At 51.5% G+C, this 27,968-nt stretch overlaps 1 protein-coding gene across 3 annotated transcripts; it reads right to left on the bottom strand.

Annotated features, from left to right (window-relative positions):
- Window positions 1-27,968, bottom strand: Ogdhl (oxoglutarate dehydrogenase L). 3 transcript variants are annotated; one of them, XM_036198919.1, is made up of 24 exons: window positions 27,819-27,968; window positions 25,147-25,217; window positions 23,233-23,437; window positions 21,242-21,412; window positions 16,073-16,175; window positions 15,597-15,712; window positions 15,290-15,444; window positions 14,364-14,510; window positions 12,338-12,428; window positions 10,148-10,327; window positions 9,842-9,970; window positions 8,309-8,488; window positions 7,637-7,789; window positions 6,941-7,043; window positions 6,301-6,429; window positions 5,252-5,402; window positions 4,899-5,026; window positions 3,534-3,712; window positions 3,244-3,315; window positions 3,037-3,162; window positions 2,862-2,934; window positions 1,471-1,634; window positions 1,169-1,323; window positions 1-488 (listed from the first exon to the last, which is right to left on the bottom strand). In XM_036198919.1, exons 3-24 carry the CDS (start codon window positions 23,434-23,436, stop codon window positions 365-367), a joined length of 3,033 nt encoding a protein of 1,010 aa, XP_036054812.1. In that variant the 5' UTR covers window position 23,437; window positions 25,147-25,217; window positions 27,819-27,968; the 3' UTR covers window positions 1-364. The 3 variants fall into 3 exon arrangements, with proteins under 3 accessions (XP_036054812.1, XP_036054811.1, XP_036054813.1); XM_036198918.1 differs by lacking the exon at window positions 27,819-27,968 and adding an exon at window positions 27,706-27,812; XM_036198920.1 differs by lacking the exons at window positions 25,147-25,217; window positions 27,819-27,968 and adding an exon at window positions 27,706-27,812.

Genomic DNA, 27,968 nt, shown 5'->3' with positions numbered 1-27,968 from the left:
CTCTATGGATGAAGACAACAACCAGGATGGTACTGACGGTGCACAGCTCCAGGGCTGACTAGAGACAAGACCACTACAGGGGGTGGGGGGAGAGGGAGGGAGAGGGAGGGAGAGGGAGAGATCCAGAGAGGTCAGCAGAGCTGGTGGAATCGAGCAACCGAGTACATCCACATCCCATTCATCTAAGGAATGCTAATTCTCGGTCCTGACCAATTCTTAAATAAGAGAGACCAAAGCCAGCAGTGCCAGGCTTTGGTCCCAACTGCTACATGAATGTGGTTGGGCTATGTGAGTGGTTTGTCTGGGGCCCCCAGACTTCCCAGATAACCTCCCTCAGCAAGACCTGAGCAGGTCTGGCCTCCTCCTAAAATGTCTTGCCCTCAAAGGCCTTCAGGTTGAAGGCAGTATCCAGGAACTTCCTCAGTGACACCAAGTGAGCGTTCTTGTTTCCAGTGGCTGGTGCAGCTGCTGGGTCCCGGCCAACATACCTGGAAGAGGAGAGTCAGCTAAGGGAAGGAGCTGGTCTAGCTGCACACTCACTCATTCTGGAGCTGCAAGGTCAAACAATGAGGAAGACTGCCTGCCAGAGCAGTCCTCTCAGTGTGCTGTGAACCTACAACAAACCCAGCTATCCAGTCACAGGGGGAGATGCCCGCTCCGTGGCCAGGGAGACAACCATCACGCCGCACCCCAGAGACTTTGGGAGCAAACACACTTTTAGCTTTTCCACATGGCCCCATCATCACAAAGACAAAGATGCCCACACTGAGCACGAGGGGCTGCCACCTGCTAGGCACCTCAGGAGGCTGGCCTGCACATACAGCCTATCCCACCATTCTCCGGCAGAGGGGAGGAAGCCAAGGCTAGGGGCTAAGGTTAAAGGGAGGAGATGTGAGTCATACAAGAGGGTCTGTAATTTGATCCTGGCTGCAGAATACTTAGGCTTACTCTCCTTGAAGGTCACACTGGCAATACCCACAACCCTGATAGGGAGGCTAACCCACAGACAGGGAGCTCAGAGCCTGTAGGGACTTAAATGCTGGGCAGAGGCTAGTTCTGAATGGCAATGCCAGTGAGGCAGGAAAAGCCCGTATGGGACTCCCAGGCTCAAGAGCCAAAGGCAGGCTAGCAGAGGTGGGAGGTAGATCTGAACCCTCCACCCCAGTACCATATGGGCCGGGAGCGGCCAAGGAGAGTCATGAAGCGTGGACTGATGTAGTCATAATAGCCCATGTTCTTATGTTCTTCCTGACACCACACCAGCTCGGCACCCGAGTACTTCTCTGCCTCCCGCATGATCAGGTCAAAAGGAAATGGCGAGATCTGAGGAGGTAGTGATACAAAGGGCACAGTCAAGGAGGGATGTGTGCAGAGCCTGCTCTGTATCCCACCACCCACACACTGCCCGGAGCCAGAGGCTGGCAGGTGGGACTTGTCCATCACTACCAGTGCTCAAGAGACGCAGCAAACCTGCTCCAGGCGTGTGATGGCCACTTGCTCCTCCAGGCCCTGGCTGCTGCGCTCCTTTACCAGGTCATAGTACACCTTTCCTGTGCAGAAGATGAGCCGCTGTACCTGCCCAGGGGACCGGGCCGCAGGGCCATCTTCTGGAATCATCCGCTGGAAGGTAGTTCCTAAGGAGTAGACCAGAAACCTCAGGGGTATCAGCACCGGCAGGGCAATGGGACGCTGAGCACCCCGAGCATCCCTGGGGTCTTCCTGGCGCCTGAGCTGATTCACATCAGACTACATTGGACAGCTTTTGACCTCAATGATGGAAGAAAGGGTGGATGATACCCTATGTTGTCACGGGAGAGCAGAGACAGCTCTGTGGACAAGAGCAGAGCCCTAGGGACACAAACATTCCAAGTGTGGGGTACAGGAACTCGGAAGGGCCCCGAAGGACAGAGAGGTAACACGATGGACCCATAATAACACCGTCCTGCTCCAGATCTGCCCCTCTAGTTGTGCCCACATTACACATGGCACTCAGCCTCCATGTGCCAAGGTGAGAAGCTGGTGTGAGGCCACTGCATAGCCCTCCTCCCTTAGCCCTGTAGCAGAGTCTCCATCTCCCAGCCTTGGCCATTTCTCCCTCCTGAAGTCAAGCATGCCGCCAAACTTCTCAGGAAGCTACTATGATGTCCCAATGTCACCACAGCTCAAATGAGGACTCTGGGACACAGTGGGCCACTGCTGCCAGGGGTGGGGGGGGGAGGGCAGAGCTGCCCGTCCATCAGGGTCCAGTGACACTGGTGGAGCTCTCATGGCCCACTACAGCTGCCTTTCCACAATGGACACACAGATGAAAACAAAACAAGCCCTCAACTACTGCTGCTGAGGCCCTGACTGGCTAAACCCTGTCTCGACACTACTATTCAGGACTCGGCCAAGACACATCTGCTCTGTTGGCCACAGGGCTTCATTCTTGTGCCTCCCCGATACCCTACCAAGTCACACTTCCAGTCCTCACTCGTGCTTCACCTGGCCCGATTCTCAGGTCAACGAAGCTGAGTGCTTTGGGAGAGCACAGCCAGGTTCCCAGGCACGTTTATTTAGTTCACGAGTGAAAATACAGTGAGTGAGTGATACTCAGCAAATCAGACACTACTCTACCACTGTCACGCCTCCTGGTGGCCCTTAAGAGAGCCACCCACTACTCAGACACTGGAGCTTACTCCAAGCGATCTGATCTAGCCAAGATGCCAATCTCCCAATGTTGCGGCAGGTACGGACCAGGACAGGAACTGCTGAGGCCAATGAGGACAGCCAGGAAGTCAGGGGAGCTCCAGGGCCTGAAAGCACACATCAGCCACCAGGCCTCACAGAGATCACCCAACAGGTCCAGATAAGGCACATACCGGACACCATCTGGTCAAAGCTGGACTTGGCATCAGGGTGCCTCAGCAGAGACTTGGGTGTGAAGACAATGAGCTGGAAGGTAAAAAGCCAGCTGCTAGCAGCCCCTCCCCATCCATGGCTCCCCACATTCAACCCTTGCACTGCCGCGGTGCTAATGGGCTAGGGGCAGCTCACTGGCTTGCGGAAGGGCAGCAGGATCTGTCGGCGCAGCACATGGAAGTAGCTAGCTGGTGTGGAGCAGTTCACCACAATCCAATTGCAGTCATAGAGCTGGCTCACCTCGAAGTCCTCAGTGAACACCTGCAGTGGACACTGGTGGCTAGGCCTGGCACTCTACACCTAGGCTCTACTCCTCAAATGGGGACAACAGGCGGCACTCACTGGGTAGGCGTCGGAATCATCATTGCTCATCTGCAGGAACCTCTCTGGCCTTGCTGAGGAGTGCTCTGGACCCTGAAGAAAACACATATGAGACCCAGACTAAGACTGCAGAGACCCCAGGCTTGGGGTGCCTAGATGGCTTCAAGGGGCAGATTAACCCTGGCTGTGCCTGTTCCCACCCTGCCCACAAGTCTGGCTCGCTAGTTCCAGGGACCCGGAAGGCTCTTCAAGCGACCAAGGAGTGACCCTGCCCCTCCTAGGCTAGGCCTGCAGGGGCCTCCAGCCCTCACCATGCCCTCCATGCCGTGAGGAAGCAGCAGTACAATCCCATTGTGCCGCACCCACTTGGCCTGGCCAGTGCTGATGAACTGGTCGATGATGCATTGGGCTGTGTTGTGGAAGTCACCAAACTGAGCTTCCCAGAGGACCAGGGCGTTGGGGCTGGCCATGGCGTAGCCCAGCTCAAAGCCTAGGCAAAGGACACCAAGACAGAGTTCAGCGTGACGTCACCAAGCAGCAAGGGTTGCAGTTAAACCCAGCCTTTCCTCGTTCTATGCTCCTGGTCCTAACCTGGCCTTCCCAATAGGCCAGAGTGAGCCAGGGGCTCATTGGGCCAGAGGCCTGGATGTGTCTTCCTGGATGAGGAAACATGCTTTTCTTCATTGTTTTTGTTTTGTTTCATCTTTTAAAAAAATTTTTTTTAAAGATGTATTTATTTATTATGTATACAGTATTCTGCTTGCATGTATAACTGCAAGCTAGAAGAGGGCACCAGATCTCATTACAAATGGCCGTGAGCCACCATGTGGTTGTGGGAATTGAACTCAGGACCTCTGGAAGAACAGCCAGTGCTCTTAACCTCTGAGCCATCTCTCCAGCCCCTGTTTTGTCTTTTTGTTTTGTTTTTCAAAACAGGGTTTCTCTGAATAACAGCCCTGGCTGTCCTGAACTCACTTGGTAGAGCAGGCTGGCTGGCCTTGAACTCACAGAGATCTGCTTGCCTCTGCCTCTGGAATGCTGGAATTAAAGGCGTGTAGCCTACCATACCTGGCAGAAGCATGCTTTTCTTACACCATATGCTGCCATGATCAGCCTTATGTGGCCCAGGAGCCAAGTCTAAAAACAACTTAGGGACACGACACAAACCATCCATCAAAAAGACCCCTGAAAATATGGACAAACTCCTGAGAAAGGGCAGGCGCAAGCACAGAGGCAACTCCCCGCATGTGTGGTGAACCCCAGGAAGAGGAAGTGAAAGGGGAAGTATGCTGGCTTCAGGTAAGCTGAGAGGAAGCATGTCCCTATGGAGCCAAACTTCAACACAGGGCTCTGGGGTGCAGGATAGAGAAGAGAAGATGGGCTTAAGACCATGTAAGGTCAGGGCCTTTCTTAGCACTAGGCAGTCAGTGGCTCCACACTGCTGTGGACTCTACTGGACTTCTAGTCTGGACCCTCTGGGTTTGGTATCCAGGGAAAGGGTTTAGGAGTCATAGAGAAAACAAAGCGAATATCTCCTTCCCCTGAGATGCCTGCTAGACCATGTGGGACATGATCTCACCTCCCAAACCTCTCTAGAAATGGTCATCCTAGTATCTGTCCCCCTTCCCAATCTCTGAGATCATCTGTCCTCCCAGACCCAGAGGCATCCAACCCACCGAGAACTCCATACTCTGAGAGAGAGCTATTGCACACGGTATAGGGGGCCTGGTCAGGCCACAGGTGGTTCATAGGGACACACGTCCTCCGGTCAACTTCCTGGTCATGAAGAACATGGTGCCGGTGGCTGGGGACAGAAATTGGGATAGGGGTGAGAACAGGTAGACAGTCATCTACTCCACACCTGGGCAACAGCAGGTAGACAAGTCCTATTATTGTCCCCCTCTATGGTCCTATGGGATGGTTACACCAGGAAGGATTCCACAGCAACATGCTCTTTCCCTGCTCTGTATTGCTGAGTTATGAAATCAATGTGCTCAATAAAGACATGACCAGCCTGCCTCAGCCTCACCTGAAGGTGCCCCTCTCCACATCTTGGCCACTAAGCCGCACATGGATGCCCTCCTTTAGCAGTGAACCAAAGGCCATGTACTCTGCCAATGCCCAGTCCACCGTGCGCTTCTTGGTCATGTCTGCACGGCCACGCAGGATGCGAGAGAGGCCTGTGAGAAGGAAACCCGAGGAACTGTCCTGGAGGACGGAAGCACCAGCGCCCTGGGGTGGGTGCTCAATGAGAAAGCAAAGGCTGTAGGCGGGCTCCTGCGGACTCCCCTCCCAACCTGCAGCCAGACCAGGGCTGATCTGGGCTTCCTCACAAAGGAGGAAGCTGTAATGTACTGGGTCGGGGTTGTCTCCGACAATCCCATGGAGGACTGTCCCTGCTCTCCAGGAGAAGGGACTAGGGTTAATGCCATACACCCATCGAGAGCCCTGCAATGTGGCCAGAGCTCAGACTAAGCCTCAGTGCTATCAATGGGTGCCTCATGCACAATGGGAGAGAGTTGTGCTCCCAGAAGCTATCTGGAGGAGATACAGACATCCTACTATAGCCATGAAGCCCCACGCTTTTCAAACAAACTACAGTGGCCACAGCTAAGGGGCTAGAGTCAGCGACCACCTATCAGCCAGGCTCACAAGCCAGGAACTCATGGGGCTACCCCCTGGCATGGTCCTGGGCAGGGGCACACCCATGTTCTCCTTGCCAGCATAATTCTTCCTATATTCCAGGTTCTCCCTTACACCATCTACAGATGCCCCGCTTCCCTGTTCTCCTACATGGCCCACGGATACACTGGAAATTGCCTTTGGCAGATTCAAGGTACCAATCTAAGCCCATATCCTGACACCCAGTTGTGATGTCCACAAATGTCTAACTCCCCATATCCAGTGTGAGAGGAGCAGTAACATGGGAAGGGGCCCACATGAGGCTTGAGAGCTGAACCAGGGACATGTCACAAGCTTGGCCCCCACCCCACCTCCACCCGGTATCCCAAAAAATCTCCTTGCAGGGTACATTGTCAGGTGAGAGTGACCATGTTGCAGCTTGCACAGCAGTCTTACCTGTGTGGATCTTAAAGTCCTCCAGGGGCACAGAGCTGGCCACATTGCCGATATGCGTCAACATGTCCTCAGGGATGCCCGTGGTAGGGCATGTCATGCTCTTGGGCTCCCCATCCACATTGAAGAAGCCTGAGGGGACAGAATCCATGCAGACACAGGTGGTGGGACTCTGACACTCCTGGTCAGTTTTCTGTCCCAGAAGAGAAAGGTTGAAATTTCCCTTGAGAGGCACCAACATATATCCTTGGGGCCTGCCACAGCTGAAGAGCCACAACCATAGCTCCTACACCTGCCCCAACACTCCCCTGAACCCTGGGGTCATAGCTGACTCAGCTTTTCCCCAGCAGAGGGGCCCTCTGAGTGGATCCACCCAGAACCTCCCACCCCCATCCCTGGCAAGTCACAGGTGGCCACACTTGCTCTATCTAATACCACCTCCTCCATACTGGCCAGCCCCCACCTGCAGGAACAGGTCACACCTGCATGTCAGGACTGAGCCTCGGCCTCCAGCTCTGTAGTGACTTCTCTCACAGAGCCATCCCACTCCTGTTCCTCTGCCAATGCTCAAAGGAGGTTCATTGGGGGTCTGCTCAAAGGAGGTGAGCTGCTGGGATCACTGCGCTGCATGCGCCTCACTCACCAGGCCAGGGGGAGTCCAGCCAGTGCTTTATGTGCAGGATCTTTTTATCCTTGGACCTGCCATATGCCTCCTCACAGATGCGGTCATATTTGGCAATTTCTTCCTGGAATCGAGAAGCAGGTGTGGACAGACAGTGACATCTTGGGCATCCAAGAGGGTCAGTCGGCCCAGACTCAAAAGCCCTGATCTCCATCACCAAGTTCTAGAACTCTCTATCTCTTGGTTTGTAGGGATGCCATGGTCAGAGCCCTAGCAGAGTTCAGAGTGATCCTAGACAGATACTCCAAAGCCTGATGAGCCTGGGGCATGCTCAGTGTGATCCAGGGGACAGTGCAGAGGCTCAGACCTTGTTTTCAGAGGTTCCATCCATAAAGGCAGAAGTGCTAACATGACCACAATTTAGGGCATGATCACAGCGGAAGGGACCCTCTTAGAAGACCCTTATAGGACATCCCTATAGAAAGCCCCTTTCCTGCCTGAAACTGTTTCTCCCCATCACGGCACACACCCAGCTGTAACCATATCCTTAATTCCTTGTGCCCTGTTAGAACCAGGGACTTTTGGAAACAAAGAACATCAGCTACTCCTTTAAATCTTCAGTGTCTAGCATTGGGCTGATGTCATCTGCAGCCATCCCATGTTCCCAGTCTGTCCATCTGAGATTTGTCCCAATGCCCAGATGTCCCACCTGCCTACCTCAAACTCCTGTAGAGTGACCGTGCCCTCGGCAATGAGCTTGTCTGCATACTTCTTCAGCACGGGTACCTGTTTGTGGATCTGCTTGTACATGAGTGGCTGTGTGAACATGGGCTCGTCCATCTCATTGTGGCCACGCCGGCGGTAACAGACCTGCAGAGAAAGCCAGGGGGTTTGGTCCCTTCTCCAGGCTGTGTTGGTCGATTGCACACGCAGGCAGGGCACAATCTGAATGATCCACTCTCACCTGTCACTGAATGAATGCTCCATGCTAAGACCTTTGCACAGATGGTTCTTGGTGACACTAACTCTCTGTCTAAAAGCACTTCTAGCCCTTAGTGAAGATGTGACTGAAGATCTAACCAGCTTGGCTCATCAAGATGGGCCATCAGCAGTTTGCTGTGGCCCCAGCACCCTCAAATATATCAAGCTTGTCCAGCAAAGCAGAAAGAGCCCCCATCCCTGCTCTAACCCCAATACCTCCAAAGGCTACTAAGCCTGCTCTGGCACCAGCACCCTCAAACATACCTGACTCTCTTGGCAAGGCAGGGATGGGCTACTTACCCCATCCTTGGCTCCAGCACCCCCAAATCCACCCAGCATACCCAGCACAGCAGGGATAAGGCCTCCATCCCACCCCTGCCTTGGCCTCAGTCAGTAGCCCAGACCCACCAGGTCCACAACAACATCTTTGTTGAAGGTATTCCTCCACTGAGCTGCCACGCTGCACACATAGATCACGGCCTCTGGGTCATCTGCATTCACATGGAAGATGGGTGCGTTGACCACCCGTGCCACATCAGTGGGGTAAGGTGAGGAGCGAGCCATTCGGGGATCTGTGGTAAAGCCAATCTGCAAGGGCAAGAGAAGCCAGATGTGCCCCCTGCATACTTTTTGTTTGTTTTTGTTTTTGGAGACAGGGTTTCTCTGTGGAGCCCTGCTGGCTGTGCTGGAACTCACTCAGGTGAAGGAGCTGGGGGAGGGATCTACTGGGGTACCCAAGGACACACAGGGGACACGAAGGGGTAATAGTGAGTAAGTCCTTGACCAGACATGACCGCAGATGCTACGGGGCAGCAGGAAAGCTGAGCAGCTTTTCTACCAACCCCTTTGCTTCACAGGGACATAGGCCCGGGGACCTGATCCACCAGAGTGACTCGAGCTCTGGGCAAGATGTGTTAGTTCCCAACTTCAGTGTCCTCATCCATAAGGCAGTCTTATTAAAGTCCTGCCTCCCAGCAAAACTCAAGAAAGATTAAATGCTGCTGCAAATGAGGCAGAGAATGCAGCGTTTCTAGCTGGTACTAACCTCAGCTGCCTAGAAAGAAAGGAACATGACTGCCCACTAAGACCAGTGTGCTGATGGGAGCTCAAGGTCACCTACAGCTCCTGTGCTGCACCCTCCATCCTCGCCACCTCCTCTACACTGCTACAGATGGCTGTCTCCAGGGGCCTGTGAGAATCTTCTTCAGGACCCCACTCCCCTACAAAATTCTATAGTCTTTGCACAGAATCTGTATCTGTCACTATATCTTTAATCATATACCTACTACAATGTAAATAATATGGAAACAGTCACTATACTATAAACTTTAGAGAACAACAAAAACCTGTGTGTGTTTTGTACAGGTTTAATTTTTGTTTTTTCTTGAATACTCGTGTGTGTGTGTGTGTGTGTGTGTGTGTGTGTGTGTGTGTGTGTGTGTGTGATGTTCAGGTTCAAACCAAAGGCCTGCATATCTAGGCAAGCACTCTCGTTGGATTTTCTGTGATGGATCTCCCTATATAGCTACAACTGTCCATGAACGTTCTATGTAGCCCAGTGCTGAAATGAGAGGCAGGTAGCACCACACCTGGTCTGAATATTTTGGATTCATAGTCAATTGAGCCTATGGATGTATATCCTCTAGGTACAGTGCTTACAAAACTGTCTATAAATGTATATAGATGTGTGTTCAATACATGTATGTATTTGTTATGTATCTAACAATTTCTCAGACCAGAACACAGGGCCGGGGGTCGGGTTCCCTGCCTGAGGTTACATCCTGAGCTAGGTAACATGTTCTCTACCTGAGGTCATGTGTGTTGGGAAGTTGCAGGGCAGTGGGATGAACACCATCCAGGGCTGGCTCACTTTCCCCACCAATCCACAGCCTGGTCTTCTAGGAATGCGCATGCAACCTGGCATGGAGCCCACACCCTTACCTGGTTGTTGACCACAACATGCACTGTGCCATTGGTGGTATAGGAAGGCAAGTCACTCAGATGGAAGGTCTCATAGACAACACCCTGGCCAGCGAAGGCGGCATCCCCATGGACCAAGATGGACATGACCTGCATGGCAGGGTATAAGCTAGCAGGATCCTGTACCCAGCCTATGAAGCCCACCCTACTTCCTCTCTTCTATCAAGACCCAGGATCCATGCCCTCAGTATCCAGCCTCTCAGAGCCCTGCTCTCAAAAGCTGATCTTCAGATGCCACCCTAACCCTATAGACCCAGACAAGCTCACCTTCCTACCCTGGGCATCCCCACGGTAGAACTGTTCTGCCTTAGTCTTTCCTTGTACCACAGGGTCCACAGCTTCCAGATGGGAAGGGTTGGCTACCAGAGACAGTGTGATGTTCCTGTTGGTGACACGGTTGATCCTCTCATGGTACATGCCCAGATGGTATTTGACATCACCAGAGCCCTGAGGATAAAGGTGGGATAGGATGAACCTAACACCCCTAAGGGGAATGAAGGACAGCTCAGGATAGTGCTAAGCCAACCCGCCAGGCTTCTTGGAATGTACCAGAGCTCAATGGCTACCTTCCTCCTCACACCAATGAAATCAAATGCAGAGAAGTGTTGGAAGATATTTTAGCATATTTTAGTAGAGGAAGCTTACCCTCTAAATAATATAGAAAGTCCCTACCTATGCAGGGCTAAGCCAGAGCAACTCTGCCATTAGCAAAGGGAAGAAAATCAAGCACACCAAAGGGGGAAACCAGCTGATAAGTCACATGTGGGGCAAGAGCTAACTGCCCTCAACACGCAAAGTGGCTTTGCAAGCTAGTAGAGGGACATTCCAAAGTCCCAAGAAAAATGAACAGAAGCTACGGAGGTGACTTTACAGAACAACCACAAGAGATTCAAAATACTCAGCTGGGGGGCTGGAGAGATGACTCAGCGGTTAAGAGCACCGACTACTCTTTCAGAGGTCCTGAGTTCAATTCCCAGCAACCACATGGTGGCTCACAACCACCTGTAATGAGATCTGGTGCTCTCTTCTGGCCTGTAGGGACACATGCAGACAGAGCACTGTATACATAATAAATAAATAAATCATTTTTTAAAAAATACTCAGTTGGTTCATATAAAAAATGTTAAAAATAAATCATCTTGCACCATCCAATTGGCAAAGAAGGAAAAATAACAGAAGGGAAACGGCCATGGGAGGCACATGCTGTGGCTGGGCCCACGGGAGGCTCCATGCTGTCCGCTCTTTGCCCAGGTTACTGCACTTCTCAGACACCATCTAACAGCTACAGTCACGTGCTCACTAAAAGGACAAGGATGCTCATGGCAGCAGGCAGCACTCTGACATGGAACACTGAAGCTTGCAAGGAGCCAAGAGACCGAGCACACTACGTGCTGACGTGGAGCAGTGACAACTTCGTGAGTGAAACAGCCGGGTACCTATAGTTCCCCAGGACAAAAATCCATGTGTCTGCAGAGAACTCACCTCACCACAAACGTAAGCAAGCACACACAGACACACCACAAGAATGAAGTCTCTTGGACTTGTGTCTCTTCTATGGAGGAACAAAGGCTTACAGGTTTGAAGGTGGCTGAGGGACATGGACAGGATACAGGGAGACCCTGGGGTAGAAGCCAGTGATGTGGCCGGAGGCCTACTCTGGCACCATGTGTCAGGTGTTCTTGGGTCAGTTACCTTAACCAACCGAACACCTGTGCTGGGTGCTAGAGGTCTGGAGACAAAGGTCCTCCCTCCCTCTTGGAAGAAAACAGATGTACATGTAGACATGGATGGACACGCGGGGTTGTACACAGACACACACACCAGACACACACACCAGACACACACACACACACACACACACACACACACACACACACACATGCTGAAAAAGGCCAGAGAAGAGACCAAGAGAACAGAAAGAAGGAAAGAAGAGGGAAGGGCAGACAAAATGTCCAGATCAGGACATGCAGACAGAGCCTTGAACGAGGCAGCAGAGAGAAAAAAAGGCAGCAGGGCTGAGGGCTTGGCACGGCCAGGAGCCTCAGTGGTATGCAAGCCACAGGGTGGGAGCAAGAAGCATGACCTTGGCTGGTTAATGGGGAGAGAAAGCTATCAGTCCATTCGTGCTTCTCTGGAGCCAACAAGCCATTCCAGGCTGATAAAGGGACTGTGGGAACAAAGGTTTAGCAACAAAATCTCAAAAGAGGAACTTCTAGGAAGCCCACCCCCCTACCCCCATCCCCCCACCTCCCGCACTTCTATGAACCTGTTTTTCCAGCTAGAAATAGTGAGGTTGCCCTGGATTATCCCATGCAGCATCCCCACCCTGTGACTCTTCTTCATGTCTATCCACTTCCACATTTGTTGGTCTGGAAGCTCAAGTCCCAAACTCTCCCAGTCCACCTCCCAAACACCAGGCCCTCCCAGGGTGACCCAGGGCCAGGGTATGTCACCCACCTCATCTGCTGCTTCCAGCTTGGGATCAAACTGACAGAAGATCTGCTCCAGGTCCTTTCGGATCACGTTGGCTAGCACATTCAGCCTGCCCCTAGGACCAGAATGTCCTGGGCTGTCACTTGACACCTGGTCTCCTTCCTACATTGGCCAAGTACAGCCACTCCCCTTACCTGCCATGGGACCTATCAGAACTCTTCCTGCTGAAGCCCCAGTAAGGCCCAACCCTCCCATTCTGCTTCAGTATATACCAGGCACATGAGTAGGTCCAGTCGGCCCACTTCCTTCAGGCAGACTCCCTGCATATCAGTGATTTAGAAAGCCTTCTGGGGAGAGGCAGGAGGCCACCAAACCACCTAGCATGTCCCCACTCACTCCCCGCCCCAAACTGACCCAACCCATTTCCTAGTCACTTCCCCTCCACCATGAATTTAGTCTGCTGAGGCTGCAGGGCTGCTCACATGCCCCTCCAGCTCAGGCAGCGGCAGCAGCTGTCAGCAGGATAGGGGAGAGGTGAAGGGACAATGTGGCAGACATGGACCAGATTCTTCAACCCAGCCTGAAAGGAATACACAAGGGACTCGAAACTTACCTCAGAGTCCATTAGTTTCAGGCCAACAGTGACCCCAAGCCTGACTCCCAGCTCCACACAACTGCAGGAAGGGAGAGCCCCCTTCCAGTCAGCCCCCTCCCCCAATACACAGGTCCCATGGGCTGTAGGAACCCAAGGAACATTCCTCAGCTGCTTTGGGCAAAGCCCTCCACAGCCCCAAGTTTACCACTCACACTGTGGAGACCTGAACTGGCCCAGAATGGCCCCACTATTCAGATAGCCCTCCACCAAATGTGGGGGGCCCAAAACAGCTTGACCACACAGCTGCCATGAAAGGCTTAGAGGCCCAGACACAGCTTCTGTGACAGGCTTACTGGCAGGCCACACCCAGATCCAGGAAAAACCATAAGCTGACCCCAACAAGGGAGGGCCTGCATCTAAGGGGAAATACCTGACATTCCAAACATTCCCTATACCCGGAGACAAATGTCAGCCATTCAGGAATCAGGGTCTTGAACCATCGAAAGCCCCTCACCCCAATCTCTGCTATAATTAAAAACCCCCACCCTGCCTGGGCTCAGGGCTCTCTGCCCTCACCGCTGCATCAGACAGAGAGACCAAGCTCCAAACTTGAAATAAAGATTCTTTGCTTTTACACATGGGATTCCAGTCTCCATGGTGGTCTTTTGGGGGTCCCTACAATCTGGGCACAGCCAACTCTCAGATGTTTGAGCTATCTCTGTCTTCCAGGTGCCAGCTTTTCCTGTTGCTCTAACAACCTGAGACATGAAGTCATGTGTTCCATGCCACCTTGTTACTGGGCCAGCTCTGCCTAACCTCCCAGACACTGAGCATTTCCAGGCCCCTCAAAGGACTTTGACAAACCTCCAACTCCTGGCAGGCCTGCCAAGACAGAAGCTCTCCACACCATGCATCTAGATTCCCTAAGGCAACACAGGCCTGTGCCAGCCCAACCACAAGCAGCTTTCTAGATCACAACAGGCCTTTGTCCCACAGACCACAGGGAATGAAACTTCCAAGTCTTCATGAAGGGAAACATGGAGTCAACTTACAGCTAGGACGCAGACCTTCAACCCATCTCTACAGACCTATGTCCAAGATATGCCAGCTCAGGGCCATCTACTCTTACATCCCTGAGCACACGCCCTTGACATCCCCTATCCAAAGGACTTTCCAGTAGAGTGTGTCCCAGACTGAGGTCCCGAAACTGCTGGGGAAAGCAGCAACATGACCAGAGAATCTGGTTGGGCCCTGGCTGCATGTGGCTTTGGCCAACTATCTGGCTCTTGCTGTGATGAACAGGCCAGACCAGGGGCCCTGAGAACCCATCACGTCCCCTGTTTCTTGCCTCAAGTCCCGCCAATGCCAGCCACCCTGATTTCCACCTGCTCTCTCTCCTCAAGGCACAGGCCTGGACAGCAAGCATGGATGGCGAGGGGAAGTCAGAGGTCCTACCTGTGTGGCATCCCCAGAATGACGTTCTCAATCCCCATCTCGCTAGATTTGTCAATAATGGTCTTAAGAGCAGGAATCATGACCTCGCAGCCTTCTAGGCCAAACCGTTTCTCTGAAGACCACTTCCTGGCCAGGAAGTCTTCAAACCTGTTTGGGGAAAATGGATGAGAAAGGGAGGGGTGGGATTCCTGAGGGTTTTTCACAAGCACTGGGCCCAGGACACAAGAAGGACAAAGTCACCTCCTTCCAGGACCCACACTGGACACCATGTCACACTCACCCAACAAGAAGAAGCACATGGCAGGGCAACCTGAGACTCTTCCCAAAATCTCATCTGGCATCCATTCCCAGACACCTTTGAATAGCCAAACGTCCCCAAGAGGCCATCTTCCATTATTCCCGCCCCACCCCGTCCTGCTACTGTGTAGGCCCCAAACACCTCTGCTCTGCTAAAGTTCACAGTTGAGCCCATGGCCCAGTGCTCAAAAAGTCAGCTAGCATCCAGCAGCTGAGCCAGGGGCACTTCCAGGCCCCTGCAGCGCTGGAAGGTTCCTTCTTCCAAGTCACCAGTGAGTAGCATTCTACCACCTTGCCAGAGGTATCATCACACTTGCCCATGCCAGGGACAATGCAGAGATAGCATTCTGCCATGTCGTGTCCAGAGCCACACTCTTGTTATTTCTGCCCATGCTCCGTGTGACCTCTGCTGTCTTGTTTCTCTGGAGTCTCATCCCTGCCCACCAGTGTGGCTCTGCTGGCCACACTAACTGAGCATACGGTCCTGATGCTCCGCCTGAGGCCTCCTGCAGGCCTCCAGCAGTGGGAGCAAGTAGCCTGCCTTCCTCTGCTAGGCCCTGCTAGTTTCCCAGCTAGGGTACCGCGTGTGGCCCTCCAGCCATTCAGGCTGTCCATCAGGTGGTGCTGACCTCATGGAGCGCACCAGTCTGGCCAGCAGGGTCCGCTTCTCTTCACTGGAAAACTGCATCACCCCAGGTGTCTCAAATTTCTGCCGGATCCACTGGCACTGCTCCACATCATTAATGAACATGAACTCCAGGCCAATATGCTGACAGTAGGTGCTCTAAAGGAACAGGTGCACAGTCTATGAGGAGGAGCCAGCAAAAGGGGTGACAGGCCCAGAATTTGAGACTAAAAAGGAAGCACCCACACTCCCTCCCTCCCCACACGCTCAAGAGCTCCAGAACTAAGCCAGACATGCCTTCCCGGCCTCACCTCCAGGCGACGAATGATCTCTCGCAGAGAGAGAGTGTTCTCCGAGCCCCCAATGAAAGTCGTGGTGGGCAGCTGGAACTCCTTATCCAAATCAGCTTCCTGAAGGTCATAGAAGGCTGGAAAGGAGCCCAAGGCAGAAGAAGAGGAAACAATGAAGTTGGGTAGGGATGGAGAGCATCCCAGCAGTACCCATTGCGCCCACCCTTCAGGCCTATCTGGAAGCCCTGGCCATTCATCAGTGGGAAGAGAAGGGAGGGTGTGCACCCACCTGCTGCGTAAGCGTGGGTTTGGACAAGTGGTGGACCCTACTGCAGGTGGGAACATGGCCCTCTTGGGGGCACTATACAGGCAGAAAGAGCCACACAGAACCAGAGATACGCTGGGCTCAGGCGAGGCTCCAGGGCCCAGAGACTCCTCACCGAGGCACAGGCACCAGCTAGTGACTGCCAGGGTGACAGGGAAGTGACAACTCTTACCCAATTTGTCAATGGTTGTGATCAAGTCTGAGGGCACAAAGGAGTCCAGGTCTGCATCCAGAATGCCCAGGGGGTCCAGCTGGGCCACATGGTGGCCTCGGATCTGGGAAAAGGGAAAATATCGAGGCTGAACAGATCTTATCCACCCCACTTCCAGAATGAGAGTCTCAAGTGGTCACATGTACTGTGCTGTCATCCATGGATCCCCTGATGACAGACCGTAGGAGCTCCAGTTCACAAGTACAACACAGGGTGAGCAAAAATAAGCAAGAGCCTATACACTAAGTTAGACACTACACAACATTCCTAAGTGTGAATTTCCACCTATACACGAAGTTAGACACTACATAACATTCCTAAGTGTGAATTTCCACCTATACACGAAGTTAGACACTACACAGCATTACTAAGTGTGAATTTCCACCTATACATGAAGTTAGACACTACACAGCATTACTAAATGTGAATTTCCAGAAACTCCCAAAAGGTCTGGCATGTGCACAAGGAAAATACACACAAGAGTGAGGGAAATTCCCATCTGCTATTGTGAACCCACTTCCGTGATCTTCCATACATGCACTGGTGCGTGTACACACACAGTAATAATAATAAATAGTAAAGAAAAATGTAAAAGATTGATTAGAGAGTTTTAAAAATTAATACATACAGGCATTCAAAGAAATCACAGACTAAAAAGATTCCATGAAGCAAGAAAAATTATTGTACGAAAAGATGGGACAATATAGGAATTGTGAAAATTGGATTGAAAGAAGATTTCAAAGAACTTTTAAGAATATCTCATTGATGTACACCTTTAATCCCAGCACTCAGGAGGCAGAGGCAAGCAGATCTCTGTGAGTTCGAGGTCAGCATCGTCTACAGCTGGGGCTACACAGAGAAACTCTGTCTTGAAAAACCATGAGGAAAAAAAAAAGAATATCTTGTTTTGAAGATTTGACTTTGGAACCTTACAAATATTTTAATTATAAAACTAAATTAAGATTTAAACACTAATAGTAAGATGTAACAAACAATAATATATCCACAGAAGCATGGCTATGCAGAGAAGAATGATTCCATCTGGCCAACGGAATATTCTCTGAAGACGAACAGAACTCCAGTGGAAAATTCATAAACTCTCCTATTGCCAATCAGCAGCCACAGTGGGAAATTGTTATTCTAAGACTGTTGTGTGTGGGCTATGAAAACATCACCTAAGCCACCGTACTGGCATCTCTGAGATCATCTACTGTTGGCATCTTTGAAAGGGGATGGTGCCCTAAGATGGATGAGGTCAAACGTCAGTCCTACATTTGAAGTATATAGCTGCATCAGAATAAATCCATAATGCATGTTATCTTTCTAAAGAGCACACACTTCCCAGTGCTCTTTAGAAATCACTGACAAGACTGATAAAAAACATTCTCAGAAATCCCTGGAAGCCTGGGTGGTTCTGGAAGGGAGAAATATATAACTATTCTGGTCATTTTTCTGTTGTTGCCATAAAAACACTGACCAAAACCAATTTGGGAAGGAAAGAGTTATTTGGCTTCCAGGTTACAGTCCATTATGGAGGGAAGCCAAGCCAGGAATTCAAGGCAAGAACCAGGAGGCATAAACTGAAGCAGAGACCAAGGGGCGGATCCAATGATAGAAGGGTCACTGATCACTGCTCACTGGCTTGCTCAGCTACCTTTCTTTTATTTTTCTTTTTCTTTTTTCTTTCTTTCTTTCTTTCTTTTTTTTTTTTCTGAGACAGGGTTTCTCTATGTAACATCCCTAGCTGTCCTGCAACTCACTTTGTAGACCAGGCTGGCTTATAGAGATCCACCTGCCTCTGCCTCCCGAGTGCTGGGATTAAAGGCGTGTGCCACCACTGCCCAGATCAGCTACCTTTCTTATACAACCCAGGCCCACTGCCTAGGAGAGGCACTGCCCACTGTAGGCTGGGCCCCCTTATATCTATTAACAATTAAGAAAATGCTCCATAGACATGTCCACAGGCCAATCTGATTAAGGCAAATCCTCAGTTGAGGAGTTCCCAGGTGTGTCAGAGATGCTAACTGAAGATAACTATGGATTGACAAGGATTGACTTGGAGAATCTTATTAGATCAGAGAGCAAAGGGGTGCTGACCACTGCCAGGGCTGGGAATAAAGACACAGGGTTGGGGGGCAATTTAAAACATTGAAATTCATCTAATACGTTTAAATGTGTTTATTCATGAGAAACTAAAAAGAAGAAAGTTGGCTGGAGAGATGTCTAAAGGTTAAGAGTACTGACTGCTCTTCCAGAAGACCCAGTTTCAATTCCCAGCACCCACATGGCAGTTCACAACTGTCTGTAACTCCAGTTCCAAGGAATCTGGCATCCTCATACAGACATACATGCAGGTAAAACACTAATGCACATAAAATAAAAATAAAAAGAAGAAAATTGGGTATGGTGGTGCATACCTTTAATCTTAGCAATTGCTGAGGCAGGAAGATCATGAATTCAAAGCCAGCCTAGTCTGTAGAGAGAGACTATTAAGGTGGGGAGGGGGAAAACAGGGAGGAGGGAGAGGAGGGGAAGGAGGGAGGAGGAGAGGGGGGAGGAGGAGGGGGGGGGGAGGAGGAGGAGAGGAGAAGTAGGAGGAGGAGGGGGAGGAGAAGGAGGAGGGAGGAGGAGGAGGGGAGGAGGGGGAGGAGGAGGAGGAGGAGGGGGGAGGAGGAGGAGGAGGAGAACTCCTGGTTCACTGGTTACTTATGAAGGATGCACAGAACATTATATTTTTGAAAATTAGTCAAAAGTAAACATCAAAGTGCCTCCTTTGCCCCTGCCTTTGCTACACCATGAGCATCTCAATGTTCAATGGACACAGGGAGCTATCCCATGACAAGTGCCTCAAGGAGAAGGAAGCTAGACAGATAATATTTACCATCCTTAGCTGCTCACTGCAGAAGTGCTCATCTCATCCCCAAGAAGCTGATTGGGGAATCAAGTCCACATTGGATGAAGCCTCTGGTGAACCACACTCATTGACACGGACAAAGGGACCAGAAAACTTCTATAGGAAAACCACCACAGTTCATTTCACAAAAATTGGCACAAAAAAAAAAAAAAAAAAAAGCAGAGCCTGAGCAGCAAAGTGAAGGAAACACATCAGCCATTGCACAATTCAGTTTTATTGTGATCTTGCATCAAACAGGCAACGCCTGAATCCAGAGGATCCTGAGTCCAGTACTGGCTAATCAAAAAAAAAAAAAAAAAAAAAAAAAAAAGAGCAAGCCAGATAGGGTGGTACATGGCTATAATCTCAGCACCTAGGAGATGGAGGCCAGAAGATGAGAAGTTTAAGGTCATCCTAGCGACATGGCTAGTCTGAAGCCAGACATCTGGGCTACATGACAAAATGGCCTGAAGAGATGGCTCAGTGAATAAGAGCACTTACTCTGCAAGCATGAGAACTGAATTCAAATCCCCAGCACCCACATAAACATAGGCATGGCTTTGTGTGCCTGTAACCTCAGTTAAAGCTAATGGAGTCAGATGGATCCCAGAGCTTGCTGGCTAACTAACTGAGCCAAAATAATGGACCACTAGCTCAATGACACACTCTGTCTCAAGGCAAGATAAAGCAGAGATGAAGAGGAAGACACCAGACAGCATGCACACATGCACACACACCCACACCCCCCCACACACACACACACAGAGGCTAGAACTAAGAACTACACTGGAGCCGGGCGGTGGTGGTGCACACCTTTAATCCCAGCACTCGGGAGGCAGAGCCAGGTGGATCTCTGTGAGTTCGAGGCCAGCCTGGTCTACCAAGTGAGTTCCAGGAAAAGAAGCAAAGCTACACAGAGAAACCTTGTCTTGAAAAACCAAAAAAAAAAAAAAAAAAAAAAGGGCCCTCACACCTCACACAACATCCTGGATGTTACTCTCCATACAATACAGTTCCAGTTTGACTTTGCTTGTTCTTGTCAAGATCAACCATGAGGTCACTTTTTGCATTTTTCACCCAGTCAAGAAAACACAATGAACTGGAGATCCCTTACTGGAAATACTTGGAACCAGCAGCATTTGGTATTTCACCCTCTTCTTGATTTAGGGATATTTACAGACATAATGAGATATGTTAGAGACAGGACCCAAGTCTAAACATGAAAAATCACTTACGGTTTCACAAATACCTTATGTGCAGAGCTGAAATTCGGTTTTGTACAATGTTCTTAGGATGCCTGTGTTTTGACTACAATCCATCACATAATATTAGGTGTGGAATTTTCCACTTCTGATGTCACATTGATCCTCAAAAAAACCTCAGATTTTAGAGTTCTATGGATGGATGGATGCTCTACTGGTACGACAGTTACTGGGTCCTCAGGTCAGTGAGAACCCCCTGACACCCAGAGGCACTGGGCGCCCAGGTAACTCATTTTCACTTTATACTCCCACACAGAGGGTGCCTAGTGGCTTATAGCACATTGTTTCCATTTGCTAATGCCCTGGTGTTCCCAGGCTCATGTAGCAGCTCGCTGCTCCCTCCCACCAAGTCTCTCTGGGACCCAGGCTCCCTAGCATGACCCCTGCAAGTCCCATTTCCCTCGTGAAATGCCTTCTGCTACCAGTTCCCACAGAGATCCTCAGTGATTGCACCTGTCATGGCTCAACACCAGAGCAGTCCTCCAATTAGTCCTGTTCTATCAAGAACATGGACCGTCACCAAGACACACTGCCAAAGACTGGGCCCAGCCTAGGGACCCAGTGTGAGAGAGTCCAAGCCTCCAGAATGAGCAGCTGGTGGGGGGCTGTGTTTGGAAAATTATTAATTCATTCCATCTTCACTAATGAAGCCCCTGCTGTAAACAATCCCTGTTTCCTGGAATGCCCAGACTAGAGAATGGTTACCAAGTGTCAGAGTGTTCCACAGTTACTTAATACTAAGTGCAACTGATCACCTACTAAGTGTTCCTCTAGGCACTTAGGGAATCCTTAACAGCACGAGGAAACAGACAATCAACAAATACACTCAAAGGCTACCAGGGAGGTGCTTTGGGCTCTAAAGGGCATATGACAAAGACTGGTTCTCAAGGGAAGTGACATTAGCGTTCAGACCCCTGCTTCTCTCCCAACTTCACCCTCCCTCATCCTCCTTGCCCATGCCTTGATCCCTCTCACCTGATAGGCACGGATCAGGGACTGTACGGCCAAGTGGTCCTCTACCAGCTTGCTGGTCTTGGTGCAACTTGAGACTGATGGCCTGATCTCTGGGATGACAGCTGGGGGTTGTGACTGAGCAGGACCCATAGAGGCCTCCTTACTTGCTTTCCGGAAGAAGCTGTCCCAGGACTGGGTAAGAGAGAAAAAGACCCCAGCCAGATCAGGAAGAGCTGGGATCCCCAAAGCATTCTGTGTTCTTGGGAACCATAGTGCTCAGGGCCCTTCCAGAGTCTCAATTCAGGGACCCCCTCTACTAGCCTGGGATGCAGCTTTGGGTGTAGGATCAGCTCTGACAGGGACTTCTGTCCTGAGGGAAATCTGTCCTTCCACACTGGGATGCAGGTCTTAAGAGATGGCGGAATAGCTAGCATAGATCACAAGATCTATGTATAGGTGGTTCTTTTGAGACAGTAATCCACTACTAGTAATTTATCCACCAATGCACTTATACAAGTGTGTCCAGATGTTTGCTTCAGGGTTATTTATAAAAATGGTGATGTCCAGCTGGGCAGTGGTGGCGCATGCCTGTGATCCCAGCACTCGGGAGGCAGAGGCAGGTGGATCTCTGTGAGTTTGAGGCCAGCCTGGTCTACAAAGCGAGTTCACAGGACCGCCTCCAAAGCTACAGAGAAACCCTGTCTAGAAAAACAAAAAAAAAAAAAAAAAAAAAAAAAAAAAAAGGTCATGCCAAAACAACCTAAATGACTATCAATAAACAACTGGCTACATAAATGAAGGAGAAGCTGCAAAGGTATGCAGTCTTCTGTGAAAAGGTACGTTTGCTAGGGTGGATACAGGACACTTACTACCAACACACACTGATTACAAGGACGACACACTGAAGAGAACATGTAGCCCTGCTGCTTCACAGGGGAGCAAGATCAGGCATGCACACACAGAGATACTTCTGGGTTCTAGGAAAGTAAGTAACAGTGCTGTCCTGGGGAGGGCTGCTGGCCAGGCTCCTCAGAGAGGACTGTCTCACATGTGCAAGGGCTCAGGTGCCATGCTCAGCACAGAAAAAGACTGCTTCCCTCTGCTCAGTCCCATGTAGCGCCAGAGGGAGAATTCCTACAGCTAGCTGTGTGCACACATGATTACACTCTGCAGCACTGTTCATGGCAATCAAGACAAGAAGTGGGCCAGAAGTACATTACTGGGAACAAGGAGGCATCCCTGTGATAGAATACTACATAGGTAGAAATAAACAAGCAATGGGCTCTTCATGTACGCACAGGGAAAGAACTGAAAGACAGCCCAATGAAAGCCAAAGAACAAAACAGGATTGTTCCCTGTCACTTTGGTGGGAAAGGGGAAATTGTTATGTCTGCAAAAAGTTTACATTAAAAAAAAAAATCTCAGGCTGGGTGATGGTGGCGCACGTCTTTAATCCCAGCACTGGGAAAGCAGAGCCAGGTGGATCTCTGTGAGTTTGAGGCCAGCCTGGGCTACCAAGTGAGTTCTAGGAAAGGTGCAAAGCAACACAGGGAAACCCTGTCTTGAAAAACAAAAAAACCTCAGAAAGAGAAGAAACTAAGAATGAATCATGTGGTGGGCTGGGAGGGACCTCCTGATTTTTTATACTCCCTGAGTCTGGATCATGTGACTGTTTATTTATTGCCCTCCCATTCACTTTTAGTTATCAAGGGGTATTAGTTTATCAGATGACACATCCATAGGTATTTATCTTCTTCTTTTGTCCCAGGGCCATCTGGAAAGAGCTCAGCATAACCTGGGAGGGCAGGTCTCCAGCATGCTGGGCAAGGCATCTTCATGGTCCTTCAGGTGGGACCACCTCCCACCAGTTCCATCAGCAAGAAAGCAAGAAGCCTCCCTTCCCCGACACACAAATGCACAGGGACTAAGATCAGGGCTGCTTCCCAGCAACCCTCATCCCCCATCCACCCCAGCCGCTTCCCTCCCACCAAATGCAGAAGGCAGAAGCCAACCTTGTGAACACTCTGTGGGTTTTCCAACCAGGCGAAGTACATCTCCTCCACGTAACTGGAGCTGACTCCACTCCTGCTGCTTGGGATGGTGGTCGCTGACCCAGAGGACATCCTGTTCCCATGGAACACTGGGATATCCCGTGTGGCCAGGAACCTTAGGGTCTGCAGTCCCAACCTGAACGGCAGCAGCCTCAGCTGACTCATGCTGAACATGGGCAATGAAGAAGAGGCAAATAAATCACAGGACGCAGTCAAGAGGAAGCTCAGATGGGTGTGAATTCACTCCTAGCATCTGTGGTCTCACTAGATGGTGGCCCCAGACTAAGGCAAGGGAGGCAGAGGTGACAGATTCTCTTCCAGCTTCATTTCCCAGATGGAAGTCTCAGCTTAGCAACCTTCTCCAACGGACTCTGAACCCAGTGCTCCTGGGCCCTTCCCTCCAGCCTAGGCTCCCTCTGTCGGCCCCAGGACACTGCTAATCCCATAATATAGCCCTGCTGAGATCCCCAGCTCAGGCCCTGGAGCCCTCTCAGAAGATCACAGCACATGTGTGGGCAATAACCCAAAAAAGGGATGGACACGTAGCCTACCACCTTGGAGGTGGGGCAGGGGTCCTCCAGGCACTGGGTTGGCTGTGAATGGTCAGAAAAGGCAGAGAAGGGCCCTGGGGTGCAAAGGCTCAGAGAGCTGAGAGGGGACAAGACACACTATCACACTGATCATTGATCAGAAGTGACCAGTGACTCCCTATGAGTGCAGTAGTGGGTCAGGAAACCCTTCCTCCCAGGCAAAGCCTAAAGGTCAGGAGTCCAGGCCTTGACAGTAGCCCCACTTCACAGAAGTGATGACTAAGGCTCCGTGTGGTAGAGGCAGAACCAAAGGCATCCAAGTGATGGATCTCTGCTGCAGCTGCTTTCTCTGGCTCCTGAAAGCTGCCTGGAACTTACACTCTGAACAAAAACTACCCAAGGCAGCTGTCAGCCCAGGGTACTTACATGCTGGAGGCCACCCAGGTCACGGGAACACAACACTGGGTTCCCTTCACTTGTCAAATCTCCTTCCCTTTTGCAAGGAAGAGAGGCCTGAATGATGGGCAGGCAGGCTTTCAATGGCAAGACTTCCTCAGCCACCTCTCCCCAGGAGGACAGGAGTTTTAAAGGTCCCCCCACTCTTAGAGAACCGCCAGACTCCCCACTCAGACCCACCAAGGACCCTGCTGGCCCAGGGCCTGGCTACCACATGTAAAGTGGGACCTCTGTTCTCCTGCTTCACCCCAGGGCTATGAGCAGCAGCCTCTCTCCTGCCCCGCCCAGCCACAGCCTGGATACTGAGCAGATCCTTCCTACTGAATACTGACTAATGCTTTTCTGCCTAATGAGACCAAGCCTTGAAGCAGAATACAACCCTAGAACCACTCAGAGTCCAGAAGCCCAAGGCCCCTCTTAGAGCTCAGTAACCCAGACCACGAATATTCTAGGGGCACTGGTTCTCAACCTGCCCAATGCTGCCACCCTCTAATACAGTTCCTCGTGTTGTGGTGACCCCTCCAAGCATGAGTTATTTTTGTTGCTATTTCATACCCACAATTCTCCTAGTTATGAACCACAATGTTAATATCTGATATGCAACCCCTGTGAAAGGGTTGTTCCACTCCCAAAGGGTTCATGACCCACAAGTTGAGAACTGCTGTTTGAGGATCTAACTGGCTCCTGGATCCTGCTTAGAGTTGGTCCTGAATCAATGTTCCCACATGTGTTCAGCCAACTGTTCACCAACTGCACCCCTCTACCCTACCCCTGCCATGAGCTAACCCAAGTCAGGACACCACTGGCTAGAGTTTCTGCAAGGGATCAAGTCCACCAAAGGACAGGTATGGTTCTCCTGGGCTGCCTCCCCTCACCCTTGCAAACTCACTTGAGCTGGAGGGACAGGTGAGTTCCTCAGTCAAGAAGAAAGATGGTCTCCTGAGGTAACCTGAAGCAAGCCTGAATAGAGGAAAATTAGTAACTAGAAAATACATTCCGGGGTTGGGGATTTAGCTCAGTGGGTAGAGCGCTTGCCTAGCAAGCGCAAGGCCCTGGGTTCGATCCTCAGCTCTGGGAAAAAAAAAAGAAAAGAAAATACATTCCGCCAGGTGGTGGTGGCTCACACCTTTAATCCCAGCACTCAGGCGGCAGAAGCAGGTGGATCTCTGTGAGTTCGAGGACAGCCTGGTCTACAGAGTTTCAGGACAGGAACCAAAACTACACAGAGAAACCCTGTCTTGAAAAAAACAACAACAACAACAAAAAAAAACAACTTCAGTTTTGTAGGGCCCTGCCCCCACCCCTCCCATTTTGGGTAACGGACCTTGACCTTGATATCCTCCCTATGCTAATTCCCTGCCGGGGTTCCATCCTTCTGAATGGTGTGTGTGTGTGTGTGTGTGTGTGTGTGTGTGTGTGTGTGTGTGTCCTGCATATTGGGCGTTAACAGCTTAGATGCAAGATTGTATAACATCGGTATCGAACTTCTGCCCTCAGGGGTTCTCCCATTGTGCTGTAAGCCTGTATTTAAGACCTCCTCCCTCCTTCAATAAGCATTGAAAAGAAAAAAAAAGAGAAAAGAAAGAAAATACATTTCACAGCAGGGAGGGTGGGGGCCTAGCAGAACTCTGAACCTCAGTGCCCCAGGATCCTCTCCCACACATTTCAACTTGTGAGCTTTTAGAGTAGCCAGGCCCCACAGTGAGCCACCTGAGGTTGGACCCCCTGTGGCAGCAGCTTTCCAAAGGTTAAGCATGGGCCCTACGGTCAGACAGCTGGGGTCAGATGTGGAAACACCACAAGAACCCAAACCACCATGGGGTGTCAGCATCCATCCGCATTCTGCACAGCAAGAACTAAAGTAAGAAGGCCTTGTAGTTAAACATGGCTGGGTCACAGTGCTCATTCTTCCTCAGAGGGGCAGAGACTCTAAGCTGGAGAGTGACCAGCTAGCTGTCTGTTCCGGGGCCTGTGTCCTCCTCACAGCAGCATCAAGATCTCTTAGGGGCAATGCCCCAGTTGCTCCTTCTGCCAGCCCTACCCCCCCAGGGGAATGGGACAATTCAGGCCAGATAGGGACAATGCCTGGTTGTATCCAGCCTGGCCCAGTGCAGGAACACTGTGTTTTACAAACATGGAACAGTGTGTGCAGCCAGACACTGCTATGGCCTTCACCCAATCCGGCAGGGGATGCCAGCCGTTCCTACCTCCATGCCAGCTGGGCTGGAGGACCCCAAAGCTCTGCTGGGCTCAAAACCTACACAGCCAGAGCCCTAGTTAGCCCCGCTAGGTCCTGCCCATATAGGGTAAGTTGGAAGCAAGGACCCCAACAAAGTGACAGGAAGCTTCTAATGGGCAGATCTTGGGGGCATCCTCTCTGGAACAGTGTCACCAAGTAGTCCCAACCCAACCCCAGAACCAGTGCAGGCAAGCTGCCTCCAAGTCTCCCGCAGTGGTGCTCAGGTGAGGCTGCTCCACTATCGCTCCCTTGGGGAAATCAGCAGGTGTCAGAATAGGGAAGCCCCCTCCCAAGACCTCAAACAGCGTGAAGCAGCAGAGCTTGCATTCTCTTTACCTACTCTTGCGCCCGGAAACAGGACTCACTGCCAGACTTGGAGAACGTAGGACTCCAAGGAGCGAGGCAGGAGGGTGGGTTGGGGTGGGTGGGGTTAGAGCTCATTTCCTTGCCTGGGAGGAAGAGCGGGCCAAACCAAAGCCCAGAACTGGGAAAAGCGAGGCCTGTTTAAAAGTTACTGGTGGATGTGTGGAGAGACACTACACTCACTGGCTTGGGCTTGGACCCTGTGAGGTTTTAGAGCTTTGCAGGGGAGGCATGGCCCCTGCGGCCAGGTAAGGCCTCTTAGGGCCTCGGGGCTGCTCATCCTGAGGGTGGGAGAAGCACCTCCCACAAAGGCTGAGATATCAACTACCTGAGCCAGGAAGTCTGGCCAGCCTCAGTTTCCTCAAATGGGAGCAGAGACCGCAGTTATAACCATGTATAGGGCCTGTCCCCTCATTGTCCTGGGACTTCGAAGCTGCCTGCGTGTCTTGCGCAACCCTGGAACCTTCTCAACCTCAGTGCAGCTCTGGGCAGGCCCCTCTCCTGGAAGGGTATCAGGCAGGCTCCTCCGCAGGCCACGGAATGTGGAGAATGGGAGGGGGTCTGCAGCCTTCCTGCCGGTGACCCAACACTGCGGCCGGAAGCCCCGCTGTTGGCGCGTCACCCCTTCCCACGAAGTCTACACTCGCCTGCTGACACGCGCAAAGGGCCAGGGGTCCGAGGGAACTCCCGCACATAGTCAAGGGCGAAGCCAAGGTCACGTTTCCCCACCCCCACCCCAAGGGCCGGGTTCAGAGCAGCGGGCGGCGGGCAGCGCTGCCCCAGGACCCCGGAGCGGGGAGCAGAGGGGCCGGCTCGCAGGAACGGGGGTCGCGCCGCCGCGCTCACCGGCTGGCGGGGGTTCCGGGCCGCGCGGTCCAGGGGGCTGCGGGTCCAGGGGGGGTCTGTGGGTCCCGGGACTGCGCAGAGGGGAGCGCGCAGAGCAGCGCTGAACCAATTACCTGGGTCACGTGACGCGGCCGCCCGCGAGCGCGTACCCCCGGGATTCCGCGCGTGGTGACGTCTTGCTAGACGCCCCGCCCTGTCTGTTGCCCGTGCTGTCCGCGGTGCTGACCTCCTAGATCCAAAACCACATGTGGCCCCCAAAGGGC

Source organism: Onychomys torridus, chromosome 9, assembly GCF_903995425.1.
Source record: "Onychomys torridus chromosome 9, mOncTor1.1, whole genome shotgun sequence".
In the NCBI taxonomy this organism is placed as follows: Eukaryota; Metazoa; Chordata; class Mammalia; order Rodentia; family Cricetidae; genus Onychomys; species Onychomys torridus.
This window is presented reverse-complemented; position numbering and strand designations above follow the sequence as displayed.

Coding starts and splice junctions, on each gene's coding strand:
- Ogdhl (XM_036198919.1), bottom strand. CDS start 23,436: ATGAGTCAGCTGAGGCTGCTGCCGTTCAGGTTGGGACTGCAGACCCTA. Junction 21,413..23,232: donor ACCCACAGAGTGTTCACAAG/GTTGGCTTCTGC, acceptor TCTCTTACCCAG/TCCTGGGACAGCTTCTTCCG. Junction 3,713..4,898: donor CTCAGAGTATGGAGTTCTCG/GTGGGTTGGATG, acceptor TCCTTTGCCTAG/GCTTTGAGCTGGGCTACGCC.